Source organism: Pristis pectinata, chromosome 12, assembly GCF_009764475.1.
Source record: "Pristis pectinata isolate sPriPec2 chromosome 12, sPriPec2.1.pri, whole genome shotgun sequence".
NCBI lineage: Eukaryota > Metazoa > Chordata > Chondrichthyes > Rhinopristiformes > Pristidae > Pristis > Pristis pectinata.
The window spans coordinates 7,022,973-7,041,166 of NC_067416.1; the positions used below are offsets into that span (position 1 = coordinate 7,022,973).

An 18,194-nucleotide genomic window follows, 5' to 3' on the forward strand; every position below is an offset into this window, starting at 1 on the left:
CCAGGGTCCCATTTCCTACTCCCACTTTAAACTCACCGAGGCCCCATTTCCCACTACCCCTCTAAACTCACTGGGATCCCATTTCCCATTCCCACTTTAAACCCACCAAGTTCACGGAAAGCTCATTACACGGGTCCTCCCCAGGTAACAAATGCCCGACTTACACACAGCCTGTACACATGACGGAGCATTTGGGAGACCGGCGGGATGGATTTTCTGGCTGCTACGGGGCTGCAGACATTTTCTGCCAATGTGGGAACTGGGTTTGCGGACACGTTTCCGACTTGCAAACTGTCCAGGTTACGAACAGTTCACAGCTACGGGACCCTGGTGTAACCTAGCGAGAAGCTGCTCTGCTCATTGTGCATCCAAAACGAAAATTCTATTAAAAGTGTGTTGGGTTATTAATAGCAGTAATATCTGATGTCCAAAAAATCTGCTGGTCCGGTATCACCAAGGCCCCGAGGTGCCAGATCACCACAGGTTTATTGTATTTGCATTGGCATTGGCTCTGGATTGGTATTTAGCATTAAAAGCCTCATTCACCTCTGTGAAGACTGGAGAATCCCTCCTAATCTTCCGCACATGGTACAAGACCTACCAAAGTTTTCTGCTAAGTCAACCCTGTCCTGATGCAGTTGACTCACTCCTTTCACCTCCACAGGTGTTGCTCGACCCACTGAGCTCTTCCCGTGTTCTGTTTCTGTTCTAGATACCAGCATCTGCAGCCTTTATGTTTTCAAAGTTATCTTGTAATTATTGATGAATGTTTCCGAGGATCATAGCAGTCTAGTGATGCTAAGTCTAAACCATTGTCCAAAGCTTGTGATGGCTACATTAAATATCTTGCATGAAATATTTTATGTAAATACATATTCACTGACTATAACCACCTGATTTTCATATTTTTCAATTCAATAAAGTTATGATTAATGGAGATTTTTGAGCCCTTCTTCCTCTGAACCTTACTTTCTCTGTAAATTTCCCCCAAGTTGTTAATGAATGATAGAATATCTATAATCTTTTTTTAGAAAGATGGTACCAGTAATGTAGGATGTTCTCTTTAAGACATTGTTGAATAGGAATTTACATTTCAAAATTAGTTGAGGTTTTGAGTATCAAAGGAACCTGTATCCACAGGCAGGAGAGTTGGTAGCTGGAGAGGACGTCGAAGAACCAGAGAGGAACTGTGAGTTATTTCATTTCTCAAGTTGCCAAGCCCTGGAATCTACTGACGTAAAGAGCAGAGGAGCCAAATACAACAGCAACTTTCAAAGGCAAATGTGGATAAATACATGAAGGTGCAGAATTCCAGGATTAATGGTGATACCCTAGGGGAAATGTTTTGTTATTTCACAGAAGCAACATAGGCATGGCCTTTTTTATTGGTGAGATGAATCAGAATCAGGTTTATTATCGCTGACTTGTATGTCGTGAAATTTGTTGTTTGGCGTTAGGTTCCAGGGGTCAGCCTTGTGATAAAGTTGCCGGATCCCAGCATCCGACGGAACCTTTCCACTTCGAGATACCAATGCAATTTTGGCTGCTCTCCTCTGTTGTTTCTATCTGTAAGCTTGAAGCCATCCAAAGCTCTGCTGTTTGTGGCCTAAGATGGAAGTAATCCATTTCCATTATCACCCATGAGCTACAAGGAGAGGTTGGTGTTGGTTTATTATTGTCACTTGTACCGAGGTACAGTGACAAACTTGTCTTGCATACCGATCGTACAGGTCAATTCATTACACAGTGCAGTTACATTTAGTACAGAGTGCATTCAGGTAGTACAGGGTAATAACAGTACAGAGTAAAGTGTCACAGCTACAGAGAAAGTGCAGTGCAATAAGGTGCAAGGTCACAACAAGGTAAATCCTGAGGTCAGAGTCCATCTCATCGCATAAGGGAACCATTCAATAGTCTTATCACAGTGGGGTGGAAGCTGTTCTTAAGTCTGGTGGTACGTGCCCTCAGGCTCCTGTACCTTCTACCTGATGGGAGAGGGGAGAAGAGAGAATGTCCCGGGTGGGTGGGGTCTTTGACTATGCTGGCTGCTTCGCCAAGGCAGCGAGAGGTAAAGACAGAGTCCAAGGAGGGGAGGCTGGTTTCCGTGACACGCTGGACTGTGTCCACGACTCTCTGCAGTTTCTTGCGGTCCTGGGCAGAGCAGTTGCTGTACCAAGCCGATTAGGGTTGTTTTCTCTGGTGCACCGGAGGCTGAGGGGAGACCTGATAGAGGTTTATTACATTATGAAAGGCATGGATGGGGTAGACAGCCCCTTTCCCAGGGTGGAAATATCAAATATTAGAGGGTCTAGCTTTAAGGTGGGAGAAGGAAACTTCAAAGGAGATTTACAAGGCAACTTTTGTTTTACACAGAGAGAGTGGTGGGTGCCTGGAACATGCTGCCAGGGGTGATGGTGGTGGAAACAGACGTGATGGTGGTGTTTAAGAGGCATTTAGACAGACACATGAACATGCAGGGAATGGAGGGATATGGATCGTGTGCAGGCAGATGGGAGTTTCATTTGGCATCATGGTCAGCACAGACATGGTGGGCCAAAGGGCCTGTTCCTCTGCTGTGCTGTTCTAAGCTTTATGTTCATTCTTGCTGACCTGGTGCTGACTCCCAGTTAAGCAACACCTTGGTTTTAAGGTACCACCCCTCATCTCCAGATCCCTCCCAATCCCCATCTGCAATCTCCTCCAGCCCCAAGACCCTCATGTTCCTGCCCACCTCCAGACTGGGCCTAACCTCCTGCCTTAACCTTCCTCCACCACTGGCAACTGTGCCTTAGAGAGTCGTGGAGTCCTACAACACGGAAACAGGCCCTTCAGCCCATCGAATCCACACTGACCAGCTAACTATACGAATCACATTCTATTCTCCCCACATTTCCCTCAACTCCCCCCAAGATTCTATCATTCATCATCAACACACTAGGGACAACGTACAGTGGGCAATGAACCTACCAACTCCCATATGCTTGGGACGTGGGGGGGGAGCTGGAGCACCCGGGGGAAGCCCCGCAGCCACAGGGAGAAGATGCACACTCCACACGGACAGCGCCAGAGGTCAGGATCAAACCCGGCTTGTTGGAGTTGTGAAGCAGACAATCTCTACAGTTCCAGCATCTGCAGTCTCGTGTCTTCAGTTCTATTAGCTGCTCACCGGAAACCTCTCCGTATCTCTACCTCCTTTACTTAGCTCTTTAAAACTTTGACTAAGCTTTTAATCACTTATTTGTACAACGAGGCCTGGTATCAGTGTTGTTCAATAACACACCTCTGATGTGCATTGATATTGACCTAGTTTATTAAAAATGCTGAGTAACTGCAGGTTATTGGTACTGCCACCGGATGGCAGTAAAGGAACAAACATAGAACACAGGCCCTTCGGCCCACAATGTTGTGCTGAACTAATTAAAATGGTGATGAAACTAATCCCTTCTGCCTTCACAATGTCCATACTCCTCCATTCTCTGCACACTCAGAAGGGGAAGAAGGAAGAGAGGAGAGCGGTAGTGACAGGGGATTCTATAGTCAGGGGGATAGATGGGATATTCTGTGGGGATGATCGGGAATTCCGGATGGTCTGTTGCCTCCCTGGTGCCAGGGTCCGGGATATCTCAGATCGGGTTCAGGTTATTTTCAGGAGGGAGGGCGTGAACCCAGATGTCGTGATCCATGTAGGGACTAATGACGTGGGCAGGAAAAGAGAGGAGGTCCTGCGTAAGGAGTTCAGGGAGTTAGGTGCTAAGTTGAGGGGCAGGACATCCAGGGTAACAATCTCAGGATTGCTACCTGTGCCACATGCGAGTGAGGAGAGGAATAGGAAGATTAGGCAGATTAATACGTAGCTGAGGGGATGGTGCGAGAGGGAGGGCTTCAGGTTTATGGATAATTGGGATTTGTTCCAGGGAAGATGGGATCTGTTCCAACGGGACGGTTTACACCTGAACTGGAGGGGTACTGACATTCTTGCAGGAAGGTTTGCTAATGCTGCTCGGGGGGGTTTAAACTAAATTTGCAGGGGGAGGGGATCCAGAATGAGAGAGAGGATAGCGAGATGGAGGGTAGAGGACAGATAGGAACTACACAGTTTCGGAACATTAATATGAATGGAGAGAGGAGAAATGGGTTAAAAATCCTATATCTGAATGCACGGAGTGTCAGGAATAAGGTAGGCGAGCTTGAAGCTCAGATACGAATGGGTAAGTATGATGTTGTTGGGATAACGGAGACGTGGCTGCAGGGAGATCAGACCTGGGAAATGAATTTTCAAGGGTATACATGCTAGCGTAAGGACAGGAAGGTGGGCAGAGGGGGTGGGGTGGCCCTGTTGGTGAGGAATGAGATTCAGTCCCTTGCAAGGGGGGACATTGAATCAGGAGAAGTAGAGTCAGTGTGGATAGAACTGAGGAACTGTAAGGGCAAAAAGACCCTAATGGGTGTTATCTACAGGCCTCCAAACGGTGGCATGGATATTGGGTGCAAGCTGAATAGTGAGTTAATGTTGGCATGTGGCAAGGGTAATGTCACAGTAGTTATGGGGGATTTCAATATGCAAGTGGACTGGGAAAATCAGGCTGGTACAGGACCCCAGGAAAGGGAGTTTATAGAGTGCCTCCGGGATGCATTCTTGGAGCAGCTGGTATGAGAGCCGACCAGGGAGAGGGCTATTCTGGATTTAGTGCTGTGTAATGAGCAGGATTTGATAAGAGAACTCGAAGTAAAGGAGCCATTGGGAGGTAGTGACCATAACATGATACGTTTTTATCTGCAATTGGAGAGGGAAAAGGGCAAATCAGAAGGGTCAATTTTGCAGTTGAACAAAGGAGACTATGGAGCCATGAAGGAGGAGCTGGCTAAAGTTGACTGGGCGGGCATCCTAGCAGAATTGTCAGTGGAACAGTAATGGCAGGTATTCTTGGGAATAATGCACAAGGTGCAGGATCAGTTCATTCCCCAGAGAAGGAAAGACTCAAAGAGGGGAAAGGGGCCACCGTGGCTGACAAAGGCAGTCAGAGATAGCATTGTGTTAAAAAGGAAGAAGGATGGCAGAGCCAAGCTGAGTGGGAAGATAGAAGATTGGGAAATTTTTAAGGTGCAGCAGAATTTAACTAAAAAGGTAATTCGGGAAGAAAAAATGAGGTACGAAGGCAAGCTAGCCAGGAATATTAAGGAGGATAGCAAAAGCTTTTTTAGGTATGTGAAGGGAAAGAAGTTAGTTAGGAACAATGTTGGGCCCTTGAAGACCGAATCGGGTGAAATTATTACGGGAAACAGGGAGATGGCAGTCGAATTTAGTAAGTACTTTGGATCTGTCTTCACGGGGGAAGACGTAAGAAATCTCCCAGAGGTGAGGATGGACAAAAGGCAGAGGGTGACAGAGGAACTGAAGTGGATTGACATTAGGAAAGAAATGGTGATGGGCAGACTAATGGGGCTGAAGACTGACAAATCCCCAGGTCCAGATGGTCTGCATCCCAGGGTACTAAAGGAGGTGGCTCTAGAAATTGTGGATGCATTGGTGATCATTTTCCGATGTTCCTTAGATTCGGGGTCAGTTCCTGAGGATTGGAGAATGGCTAATGTTATCCCACTTTTTAAGAAAGGAGGGAGGGAGAAAACGGGGAACTATCGTCCAGTTAGCCTAACATCTGTGGTGGGGAAGATGCTAGAGTCCATTATTAAGGATGAAATAACAGCATATTTGGATAGCAATGATAGGATTGGGTCGAGTCAACATGGATTTACTAAGGGCAAATCATGCTTGACTAATCTACTGGAGTTTTTTGAGGGTGTAACCAGGAAAATAGATGAGGGAGATTCAGTGGACGTTGTATACCTCGACTTTCAGAAGGCATTTGATAAAGTGCCGCACAGGAGATTGGTGGGTAAAATTAGGGCTCATGGAATTGGTGGGCGGGTATTAACATGGATAGAAAACTGGTTGGCGGATAGGAAACAAAGGGTAGGGGTGAATGGATGTTTCTCAGAATGGCAGGCCGTGACTAGTGGCGTGCCACAGGGCTCGGTGCTGGGACTGCAGCTGTTTACCATCTATGTTGATGATTTAGATGAAGGCACTGTGAATAACATTAGCAAGTTTGCTGATGATACAAAGTTGGGTGGCAGTGCGACACGTGAAGAGGAAGTTAGGAGAATTCAAGGTGATTTGGATAGGTTGGGTAAGTGGGCAGATACTTGGCAGATGAAGTTTAATGTGGATAAGTGTGAGGTTCTCCACTTTGGGAGCAGGAACAGGAAGGCGGATTATTATCTGAATGGTGTGGAGTTAGGTAAGGGGGAAATACAAAGGCATCTAGGAGGCCTTGTTCATCAGTCACTGAAAGTGAATGAGCAAGTGCAGCAGGCAGTGATGAAGGCTAATGGAATGTGGGCCTGCATTACAAGGGGAATTGAGTACAAAAGCAAAGAGATTCTTTTGCATTTGTACAGGGCCCTGGTGAGACCACTCCTGGAGTATTGTGTACAGTTTTGGTCTCCAGGGTTAAGGAAGGATATCCTGGCTATAGAGGGCGTGCAGCGTAGGTTTACGAGGTTAATTCCGGGGATGTCGGGGCTGTCTTATGCTGAGAGGTTGGAGAGACTGGGATTGTACACACTGGAATTGAGAAGATTGAGAGGGGATCTGATTGAAACATACAGGATTATTAAGGGATTGGACAGGATAGAGACTGGAAATATGTTCCAGATGTTGGGGAAGTCCAGGACCAGGGGGCATGATTTAAGAATAAGGGCTAGGCCATTTAGGACAGAGGGGAGGAAAAACTTCTTTTCCCAGAGGGTTGTGAATTTGTGGAATGCACTGCCTCAGAGGGCAGCGGAGGCCAATTCTCTGGGCACTTTCAAGAAGGAGCTAGATAGGTTTCTTATAGATAGGGGAATCAAGGATATGGGGACAAGGCAGGAACAGGATATTGATTGTTGAGGATCAGCCATGATCTCAAAATGGCGGTGCAGACTCGAAGGGCCGAATGGTCTACTTCTGCTCCTATTGTCTATTGTCTATTCACGTGCCTATCTAAGAGCCTCTTTAACACGTCTATCGTATCTGCCTCCACCCCCACACCTGGCAGCACATTCCAGGCACCCACCGCTCTCTGTGTAAAAAAACTTGCCCCGCACATCTCCTTTGAACTTTCCCCCTCTCACCTTAAATGCATGCCCTCTAGTGTTAGACATTTTGACCCTGGGAAAAATATACCGGCTGTAAGAACCAACTTAAAAAACAACTTCCATTTGTATAGCACAGTTAGTCTAGCAAAACATCCCAAGATGTTCCACAGAATGACTTAAAAAAAACTTGATGCCAAGCTACATACAGAAACGAGTGTATGAAGGTGGGTTGCAAAGGAGCAGCTTAAAGGGGAAGTGATCAAGAGAATTAAGGAATATGAAGCTTGAGCCAAAGGGTTAAAAAAAGATAGAAAGATCTGAAAGAGGAGATTCTGATTATTGATATCTTTATTAGTCACATGTACATTGAAACACACAGTGAAGTGCATCTTTTGTGTAGAGTGTTCTGGGGGCAGCCTGCAAGTGTCGTCACGCTTCCAGCGCCAATATAGCACGCCCACAACTTCCTAACCTGTACATCTTTGGAATGTGGGAGGAAACCAGAGCACCCGGAGGAAACCCATGCAGACACGGGGAGAGCGTACAAACTCCTTACAGACAGTGGCCGGAATTGAATCTGGGTCGCTGGCGCTGTAATAGCGTTACGCTAACCGCTACGCTACTGTAGTATTCTGAGGACTATAGGAGATTGCAGTGATAGGTTGGGTGGTCACGGTGGCCCTCAAGGACAACAATTAGAATTTGAGATTTCTGGTATTGGTAAACTGAGACACGACGTGCACAACATTATCATTGCAGAGTTTCCCTGGATGCATTCAACAGGTTTACCTCTGGTCAGTTTCCTTAGGTTGGGAAAATTGTGTAAAGCTCATGAAAACCAAAAGATACAGGGGCTCCCTAGTATATATTTCATTAGTTTAATTATGGTGTTAGGGTGATTATTCAATGAAATGAAAGAATTGGAATAACAGCAAGTGTATGCAGGGTGATATGATTGTGAATTACTGTAGAAAATGGACGTTTCTGACAGACAGAGAAATCATTTTATGGACAGTTCTCAGGAACCATTACATAACTCAGGGACTGGCTGTAGTGTAGCGGTTAGTGTAACGCTTTACAGTGCCAGCGACCTGGGTTCAAATCCGGCCACTGTCTGTAAGGAGTTTGTATGTTCCCGTTTCTAGTTCCCTCCCACATTCCAAAGACGTACAGGTTAGGAAGTTGTGGGCATGCCATGTTGGCGCCAGAAGCGTGGCAACACTTGCGGGCTGCCCCCCAGAACACTACGCAAAAAGATGTATTTCACTGTGTGACTAGTAAAGATATCTTATAATGTATCTGGGTCAAGCTGATGGGTGAAGATGCAATTCAAAAAAAATGCAGATGCTGAAAATCTGAAATAGAAACAGAAAATGCTGGACCATTCATCAGGCCAGGCAGCATCTGTAGAAAGAGAAACAGGGTCAATATTTCGGGCAATAGACCCTTTCAAATGGTGATTTAGGGTGGCACAGCTGTTTGAACCACTGCCTCACAGCTCCAGCGACTTGATTCGAGTCTGACTTTCGGCACTGTCTGTGTGGAGTTTGCACGCCCTCCCTCATGTGATCACGTGGGTTTCCTCCGGGTGCTCCGGCTTCCTCCCACATTCCAAAGACGTGCGGATTGGTAGGTTAGATGGCCGCTGTAAATTGTGTGGGTGGGTGGTAGAATCTGGAGGGAGTCAATGGGAATGGGGGGAGAATAAAATGGGATCAGTGTAGGTGGGTGCTCACTGGTCAGTGCGGACTCGCTGGGAGGCAGAAGAGTAAACTCCATGGCTCGTGCAGAGCCAAGCATCGATATAGAGTCAGAGTCATACAGAAGGGATACAGTCCCTTTGGCCCAACCAGTCCATGCCGACCACGGTACCCACCCAGCTAGTCCCAACTCCCTGCGTTCAGCCCATATCCCTCCAAGCCCTGCCCCTCCATGTACCTATCCAAGTGCTTCTTAAGTGACACTATCGTACCTGCCTCACCCACTTCCTCTGACAGCTCGTTCCATATACTCACCACCTTCTGGGTGAAAAAGTTGCCCCTCAGGTCCCCTTTGAATCTTCCCCCTCTCACCCTAAACCTACGCCCCCTAGTTTTAGTCTCCCCTACCCTGGGGAAAAGACTGTTACCGTCCACCTTATCTATACCTCTCATAATTTTAAACGTTTCTATAAGGTTGTCCCTCATTCTCCTACGCTCCAAGGAATAAAGACCTAGCCTGGCCAACCTCTCCCTATAACTCAGGCCCTCTAATCCTGGCAACATAAATCTTTTCTGCACTCTTTCCAGCTTAACCATGTCTTTTGTATAACAGGGTGACCAATTTCTGTGAAGCACCTCTCTATCTTCATGAGCATATATAGACTGTCGACAACAAGGGGAGGTCAACTTAAAAGGTAACAGAAAATGTCCCTCCACACAAATACTATCAGCAATACCTGGTAGGGCACCATAACCTGGAAATCACGGTACTGCTAATGAGGTAAACCTTTCTGAATTTGACCTACCTTTTCACATTTTGCTGGATGGACAACCAACCTCGCTAAACCTCCATTCATCCAAAAACTCTGAAGGGGTATCAAGAACTAGAGGGCATAGGTTTAAAGTGAGAGGCAAAAGACTTAAGAGGAATTTGAGGGGCAACTTTTTTTTATTACACAAGGGTGGTATGTATGTGGAATGAGCTGCCAGACGAAGTGGTTGAGGCAGGTACAACAACAACTTTTAAAAGACAGGTGGACAGGTAGATGGATTGGAAAGGTTTGGAAGGTTACAGCCAAACACTGGCGAATGGGACTAGCTTGGATGGGGCATCCGTCGGCATGGACCAGTTGGGTCGAAGGGCCTGTTCCTGTGCTGTATGACTCTATGTAGAACTTGTTTCCCATCCCACTGAAAGTCTCACCATCCCAGCACAGTGAATGATAGGGTTCCTCACACTTGACAGGATGCTGGGAGCCACACTTTCATCGTTTGGGATAGTTTAACCTGAATTTAAATCTTTCATCCTTGTATTTCAATCTCTCCATGGCCTTCGATTGGTGAATAAATGAAATTCCCTCCAACTTCCTCATACCCCATCGCCCCACTGCTCTAGTTGGCCATGCTTCCTAGGATCCTAAAAGTGGCTATGGAGAGAGTGAATATATCAGCAGTAATCTGCCAAAACCCCAAAGATTCGGATGTATCAGAAGACTGGAAAATTGCCAATGTGACATCCCAATGCAGAAAGGGAGGGAGGCAAAAAGTAGATGACTGCAGGCTGATTAGCCCAACATCTACTGTTGGAAAAATGTTAGAATCAATTATTAAGGAAATGATAGCAACAGGTTTCTGATTGTAAACTGATCAGAGTCAGCATGACTTCACGAAGTGGAGATTGTGACTGACAATCTGGTAGAGCTTTTTGAGGAAGTCTCTACTCAAAATGGATTGAGGGTGACCAATAGCCGATTTTGGACTTGCAGAAGGTGTTTGACAGGGCGTCTTAAGTCACCAGAGCCTGTGGAGTTGGAGGTAATATATTGACAATAGATTGGTTAACAGGCAGGAATCAGTGAGTGGGGATAAGGGGGTCATCTTCACATTGGCAATCAATGAGTAGCCAGGGACCACAGCTCTCCACAGTAAACATCAATGGAAGAGGGAAACAAAGGTATGTGAGCCAAAGTCACTGGTGACACAAACAGATGCAACTAGAAACCCCCAGGTCCAGGAGAACCTGCAGATCATACCCCATCTGCGGGAAGAGAAACAGAGCTCATGTTTCAGGTTGTGAAGGGTCTGAGGAGTGACTGAAAATTATGGAAAGGTAGAGGTGTGCAAAATGTTTCCACAAGGGAGCAGCTTCAGTGACTCTTCGTGTGGAGTTCACACCCTCAACCTGAAACCGTGTTTCTCTCTGGGTGCTCTGGGTTCATCCTACATCCCAAGGACTCAATGGTAAATCATCTGGTTATGGTAAATCACTCCAAGTGCAGATGGGTGGGCAGGAGAATTGGAGTGGGGCAGGGGTGGTTAATGGGCATGAGAGAGAGAATTGTTTGCAGGGAAATGGGATTGATGGAGTTGTTCTGAGAGGCAGCAGGAACTCAGTGGGACAAATACCCTCCTCCTGTGTCATAAGGAAATAGCAGATTCAGGTCAGTTTCTAGTCACATACACCAGAGTGGAATGAAACTCCTTGCTCATGTGAAGCTCATAAACAGTAAAAATATCCATTATTTGAAGGAAACCTCTTTTGACCCATACTGATTTTTAATTGATGCACCATAGAAAGCATCTGATCCGGATGCATCAAGGCTTGGTGTGGCAACCGCTCTGCCCGTGACCGCGAGAAACTGCAGAGAGTTGTGGACACAGCCCAGCGCATCACGGACACCAGCCTCCCCTCCATGGACTCTGTCTACACTTCTCGCTGCCTTGGGAAAGCAGCCAACATAATCAAAGGCCCCACCCACCCCAGACATTCTCTCTTCTTCCCCCCCCCCCCCCTCCCATTGGGCAGAAGATACAAAAGCCTGAAAGCACATACCACCAGGCTCAATGACAGCTTCTATCTCACTGTTGTAAGACTATTGAATGGTCTCCTGGTACAACAAGATGGACTCTTGACCTCACAATCTACCTCATCATGGCCTTGCACCTTATTGTCTGCCTGCACTGCAATTTCTCTGTAGCTGTAACACTTTATTCTGCATTCTGGTATTATTTTCCCTTGTACGACCTCAATGCACTGATGTGATGAAATGATCTGTATGGATGGCATGCAAAACAAAGTTTTCACTGTACCTCAGTACATGCGACAATAATAAACCAATTTACATGAGTGACAAAGGTGGAACTTGCTACCCCAGGGAGTGGTTGAGGTGAATACTTCAGATGCATTCCAGGCCAAGGTAAACAGTTCCATGTGGGAGATGGCTCGTCGGGACGAGGCGAAGGGTATGGGGAAGAGTCTCAGGTAGAGCAGGAGTATTGACACGGTCTGGTTGAGCCAAAGGATCCATCTGTGCTGTAAATTCTACACAAATGTCAATTGAGAAACTTTCATCCCTTTAAAAATCACTGAGCAACCACACCAGACAGATTACTCTTCCTTTCCCACTGATCACTGGTGACCCTCCCAATCAACATGCTGGGGTAACGCTGCTCTTGCTCTGTTCGCCCAACAGCGAGTGACGTTACTTTGCATCCCATGACGCAAGTTCTGCTGTGCACAGTTGCAACTTGGTGCAGTTAGAAGTGTCATTTGGAGGAGGATTGTTATGGGAACAAGTCAGAGACTTTGGCAATAGTGTGATTGCTAAAAAGAAAAATAATGACCATGACACCAGAGGACACTACTGATTTTTTAATAAATCGTTAAAATATCTATTGGAAAATTACAATGTGATGTTAAACCAAGTGTAAGCTAGCAGTTGGCAGGAGCACTCAGAGTGAATCTTCACATGATTTCGTGACTGCTAATGCATGATGAAGGTATTTCTTTTTGCTTTCTGTAGTTTACATCTTGCACCTCAAGATTCGTCTTAAAGGTTTTCACGGCGGAACTCCTAACCCAACTTTAAATCCCCACAAAACCAGTTGATGTGTTGGGGAGGGATTCCCCCCCACATTACATCCCTCTTTTGTTTTTAAAGAAAACCTCAAAACTGGTCAGGAATGAAACTGGAAGTTGCACAGCCATTCCCTGAAAGGGTCTTCATGCTTCCCTCAGGGTGGAGCTAAACAACACAGTGCAGTTCTTCCCACCCACCCACCACCACCCCCCCCCCCACACACAAACACATGACAGGGTTACAACAGCAGCTGCAGTGTCAGTTACTCTACCTCAAGGTCTCACTAAAGGTTGAGAAGTCAACTGATCATCTCAAGTTCCTTTGGCATCCTTGTTTGCGTAGAATGGTAGCACTGTTGCCTCATTTCTCACCCTGGTGTCACCCAATCCTGGTCCACCACAACCAATGGCTTCCTCCTCCCTAGGGTCAGCACCCGATCCAACGAAAGGTTACGCACAGTGATCCTGAGATCAGACAGTCTGGTGGATTTACACTAAGCAGCCCTGCGAGAGGGATCAGTCATTGCCCAAGTCACTGAAGAAGAAACCATAAATGGGTGATTCAAAACCTTTGGGTATTAATCTAAAGCTCGCTGTGAAGTAATTGAAGTGATATAAGTAACAGGAGTAGTAGGGTGACACAAAGGAGGAAAGGTGAGCTGTCGGTCACACAGTGATATGAATAGATGTTCACGGATGAACTACAGAGGTGTGGCTGGTCCTATTTCAGATTTGGCATTGTGGTGTGCATAGTCAAAACAAACTAGACACACGTGCAGACACAAACTCTAATTCACCCCACACTGTCCCATTTAGACTCGAGCATGGTATTGCACAATTGGAGGAGTCATCGTTTGGCTGGGACTTGATATCGAGGGCCTTGTCAGGTAGGCAGAGGAGTGGAGCTGCACCTACCTGCACCCCTCAACCAACATCTGGAACACACAAGGTCCTTTATTTCTTAGCTGTTTGAGAGAGCTTGCTGTGTGCAAATTTGAACACCTCGTTTCCTACACTACAAATAGTGGCTGCACTTCAAAAGTACTTCATTTGCTGTAAAGCGCTTTGGGATATCCTGAGGTCAGTATTTAATTCAGAGCCTTTCCTTTTCTTGTACAGCTATGATGGGCATGCTCTGTGTACAAGAAGCAATGCAGACAAGAAAAGCCTGCGGTCTTGTTGTACGGTGCATGCACACACCCCAAGCAAATTATCCTCTCCTGCTGCCCAATGGATTGCAGGCATAGAACTGGCAGAGGAACTCACCTGCTCCGCAGCGTTGAGTCTATCACAGATACAAACCATACCCAATCAAACAGCATTCATAAAACACACAAGTTTCACATAGGAAACGCTTAAATCATCTCAGAAACAGCACTCGTATCCGCCAGGCACTACACACATTATGGACAATTTTATAGTGAAAGACCCAGCACAAATTTAAAAATAAAATTGCATATCCCAGTACATTTAAACATTCATTTTTGAGACACGTCAACTTCTCCAGGTGAGCTGTTCATCTTGCCTTCCAGAATCCTCGTATGCGATGTCACCAACAGGGAATGCAAAACCGTGGCAACCCAGTAAAGCTTGTGTTTCAGTACAGAGAGAGAGAGAGAGAGAGAGAGAGCGTGCGAGTGAGAGACACACACACACACAGATGAGGCAGGAAGATGTCCTTTATGCTGTTTAAAGCTGCCCTCCATAGTCCCAGAGAAAGAGAACCATCACCCCTTCCATCCAAAAGTACACTGTGCTTCAGAGCCAAAGCCTGCCACCTTGTCAACCGCTTGCAACTTCAGCCCAGATGTACAAAGTCGTCACTCCTACAAGGCCACAAGTAAGGAAAAGTGGCCTCTTCAGATAACTCAAGATGAATGGAGGGTCATAATCCCATGCAAATACATTTTGATTAAAAATTTAAATGCTGGATATAAAATTCCAGTTGATGTTATAATTGCTTCGATACCACAATATGACAGCAGGAACTATTGCAAAGTGCTGTTCTTGCGGGCAGGCTGACCATTTTTGTGTGGTTCACCACTGACAGCTCAGTCTTTGATCCATCACCCCAGCACTTGCTATCTTTTGCTTCAACCTCTTCCAAGTACACTCGACACCAGAATGATTCTGAGCTTTTAATGAAATAAGAGTACAAGGAGTCCTTGAGCACAAATGTCACAAAGGGCAGCCGACGTCGAGGGGCTGCGGTTAGGTCTGGGGGTCCTGGTGCTGGTGGGCTTGCAGCAGCTCGTTCTCGTTGATGGTGTCCAGCACCAGGTACACTGGCTCCTCTGTCACCTCTGGGCCCCGCTGCTCCTTGTGATCCCGTTGCTCCTGCCCTTCGGATGGAGCCTCCTCCCGGGTGTCCTGGCGGGGGCAGGAGTCACAGATGTTGCAGCTGTCGCAGAACTCCATCGCGCTGCCCACGGTGTCGATCAGACCGTCCAGTTCCTTCGGGTCGTCGGGGTCGTCGCCCCGGTTGCAGATGCAAACCTCGATGCCAGAATCTCCGGTGAACCTCCGGTGCCTCCCGGGAGTCTTGTCTATATCCTTGATCTCCAAGCAGGACTGGTGGTGCCAGCTCTCTATCTTGGAGGAAGAGCTCGGGTAATAGTCGGTCAGTTGCTCCTTCTCGGGGCAGTCCAGCACCTCCTCCAAGTCCAGGCAGCACGCTCGCACCTGCTCCTGCTGGGAACCCGCCACCGGATCCTCCGGCTGGTCACAGGCCGGCACCTTGTTCAGGCTGCACTCCGAGTAGGCATGGGGGGAGTCTAGACCCAGCATGCTCCCTTGACGAGGCACCACCTCGCAGACCGTCGGGACGGAGTTCCCAGGGGTGGCTGGAGCTCGGGACGGCTCCGGGTTGGAGGAACCGTTGCACGCCGTAGCGGACTGCTGGTGGAAGGCGCTGTAGGGAGGTGGCGGTGTCACGGGCCGGTTCACCACTTCCTCATATGGAGGCAGCAAATAACTTGGCAAGAACCCTGCATGTTGGATTGAGGAGGAGAAAGGCATTGAAATCTTAATTCATAAACATATTCCACTGCAATAAGCAAGAAGCAAGATGAAGAACGGACAAGAGCATCAAAGAAAAAACAGAGTGTTGGGAAAAACTCAGGCAGCATCCATGGAGAGAGAATGACTTTAATTCGAAGGCTTTTGTTTCATATTTCCAGCATCTGCAGTTTATTACTCCAAAGACTTAGAATTCAACAACTTTTGGTCGGACGCTTTCTCAGCCTGTATCAGAACTGGCCAGTTATGTTCTAAGTTTGTGATATTAGCTGAAGTTTTTCCGCTCTCCATTAACACAGCTCGACCTGTCAGGAATGCCCTACGGCTCTGCATTCTGCAACTTTTATGTTCCTTTGTTCAGGCTCCCCCCCCCCCCCCCCCATTAACCCATCGACCAGATGACCTCATTTACCCCTGGCTTATCCCCCAGCAACCCTGGGCTCACTTACACAGAGATATTTCCTTTTGTCTCGTTATCCATCTCCCACACCTCTGCAATTGTATCTGCATTTATAGATTTTCTACACCCAAGCTGGCATTCCTTTGGCCCCATACAACAGATCACACACAAAACTACTGTTTGCAAGTTGGCTTACTTACAATAACACAAAAGTCAGCCATACACTCCATCAGGTCAATGCTAGTCCCTAACAGAGCAAACCCATCAGTCCCATCTCCCTCTCCCCATTTTCTCCTGGAACACTGCAGTTTATTGTCTTGTGCTTTAAAATTATTTTGCTGCTCACCTACAACAGGGGTTAATTCCAATTAACACGGTGCCCTACAATGTGCTTACTCACAAGGTCACACTTTCCAACTCCCCCAATGCAGAAGCTAATTAACCTACCAGCATGTCTTCTGGACGTAGGAAGAAACCAGAGCACCTGGGTAACCCTCCCGGTCACAGGGAGAACATCCAAACCCCCTGGATTAAAAAAAAATCTGAGAAAGAAGTGCGGGCGAAACGATGATAACAGGAGTTGCTAGACTGTTAGAGACAAAACTATTCCAACAGAGTGCAAACAGCAGTACTACTCCAACCTGCCACTAGAGGGTGGGCTTGAGCCCTCCCATTACCCTATCCCCACTTTACTGAGTATACAACACCAATCAAATAACAAATGCCAAGTTGGAATTTGCTTCCGATCCACAAGTTGCATCTGCTGAACCGTGTATTATCTGATAAGTGGTGAAAGGTGAAGGGTGGGTGGGCTATCCCAAGTTGTTGAACAAGGGGCTCAAAGTGTAATCATGTAATAGAATCAATGGTCCTGTTGTTCTTCCTCTTCCTATGGGGAGTGGCCAAGCCTGCAGTTGGCATGACATTGATTTGCTCATGATGTTAGAGGTCATTTGACCCATCAAGTCAATGCCAACTCAAAGTCCCAGCGGTTAGCGTAATGCTATTACAGCGCCAGTGACCCGGGTTCAATTCCCGCCTCTGTCTGTAAGGAGTTTGTACGTTCTCCCCGTGTCTGCGTGGGTTTCCTCCGGGTGCTCCGGTTTCCTCCCACATTCCAAAGACGTACAGGCTAGGAAGTTGTGGGCGTGCTAGGTTGGCGCCAGAAGCGTGGCGACACTTATGGGCTGCCCCAGACCACTCTACGCAAAAGATGCATTTCACTGTGTGTTTCGATGTACGTGTGACTAATAAAGATATCTCATCTTATCACACACCCATCAACTTCTCCCAACACTCCTACCACCCACTTATACTTGGGGAGAACTTTGCAGCAGCCAAACAGCTCGTCTTTGTCATCCAACACCTGGTCAAATCACGTAGATGCCACGGCCAAGAAAGCTCACCAGTGCCAGGAGGCTAAAGAAATTCAGTATGTCCCCTTTGACTCTCACCAACTTTTATCGATGCACGACAGAAAGCATCCTAACTGGATGCACCATGGCTTGGTACGGCAACTGCTCTGCTCAGAACAGCAAGAAACTGCAGAGAGTTCTGGATACAGCCCAGCGCATCATGGAAACCAGCCTCCCCTCCTTGGACTCTGTCTTTACCTCTCACTGTCTTGGCGAAGCAGCCAGCATAATCAGAGACCCCACCCACCAGGGTCATTCTCTCTTCTCTCCCATCAGGTAGAAGATAAAGGACCCTGAGGGCACGTACCACCAGACTTAAGAACAGCTTCTACCCCACCGTGATAAGACTATTGAAAGGTTCCCTTATATGATAAGATGGACTCCGACCTCATGATCTACCTTGTTGTGACCTTGCACCTTATTGCACTGCACTTTCTCTGTAGCTGTGACACTTTACTCTGTACTGTTATTGTTTTTACCTGTACTACATCAATGTACTCTGTACTAACCCAATGTAACTGCACTATGTAATGAATTGACCTGTACGATCAGTACGCAAGACAAGTTTTTCACTGTACCTTGGTACATGTGACAATAATAAACCAATACCAACCTGTGTGAAAAGGGTGCACAGTGAGCAATGAAATAGCTCAATGTGTGGA

General features: G+C 46.9%; 1 protein-coding gene across 1 annotated transcript in view; it reads right to left on the bottom strand.

Annotated features, from left to right (window-relative positions):
* Positions 1 to 12,926: 12,926 nt before the first annotated feature.
* The window catches only part of wbp1la (WW domain binding protein 1-like a), a 91,308-nt gene continuing 86,040 nt past the window's right edge, over positions 12,927 to 18,194 (bottom strand). The window contains exons 4-5 of the mRNA XM_052027701.1: positions 16,565 to 16,642; positions 12,927 to 15,686 (exon numbers count right to left, since the gene is read on the bottom strand). Coding sequence (XP_051883661.1) covers positions 14,911 to 15,686; positions 16,565 to 16,642 — 854 coding nt within the window. The 3' untranslated portion in view covers positions 12,927 to 14,910. The remainder of the gene's footprint in view (positions 15,687 to 16,564; positions 16,643 to 18,194) is intronic.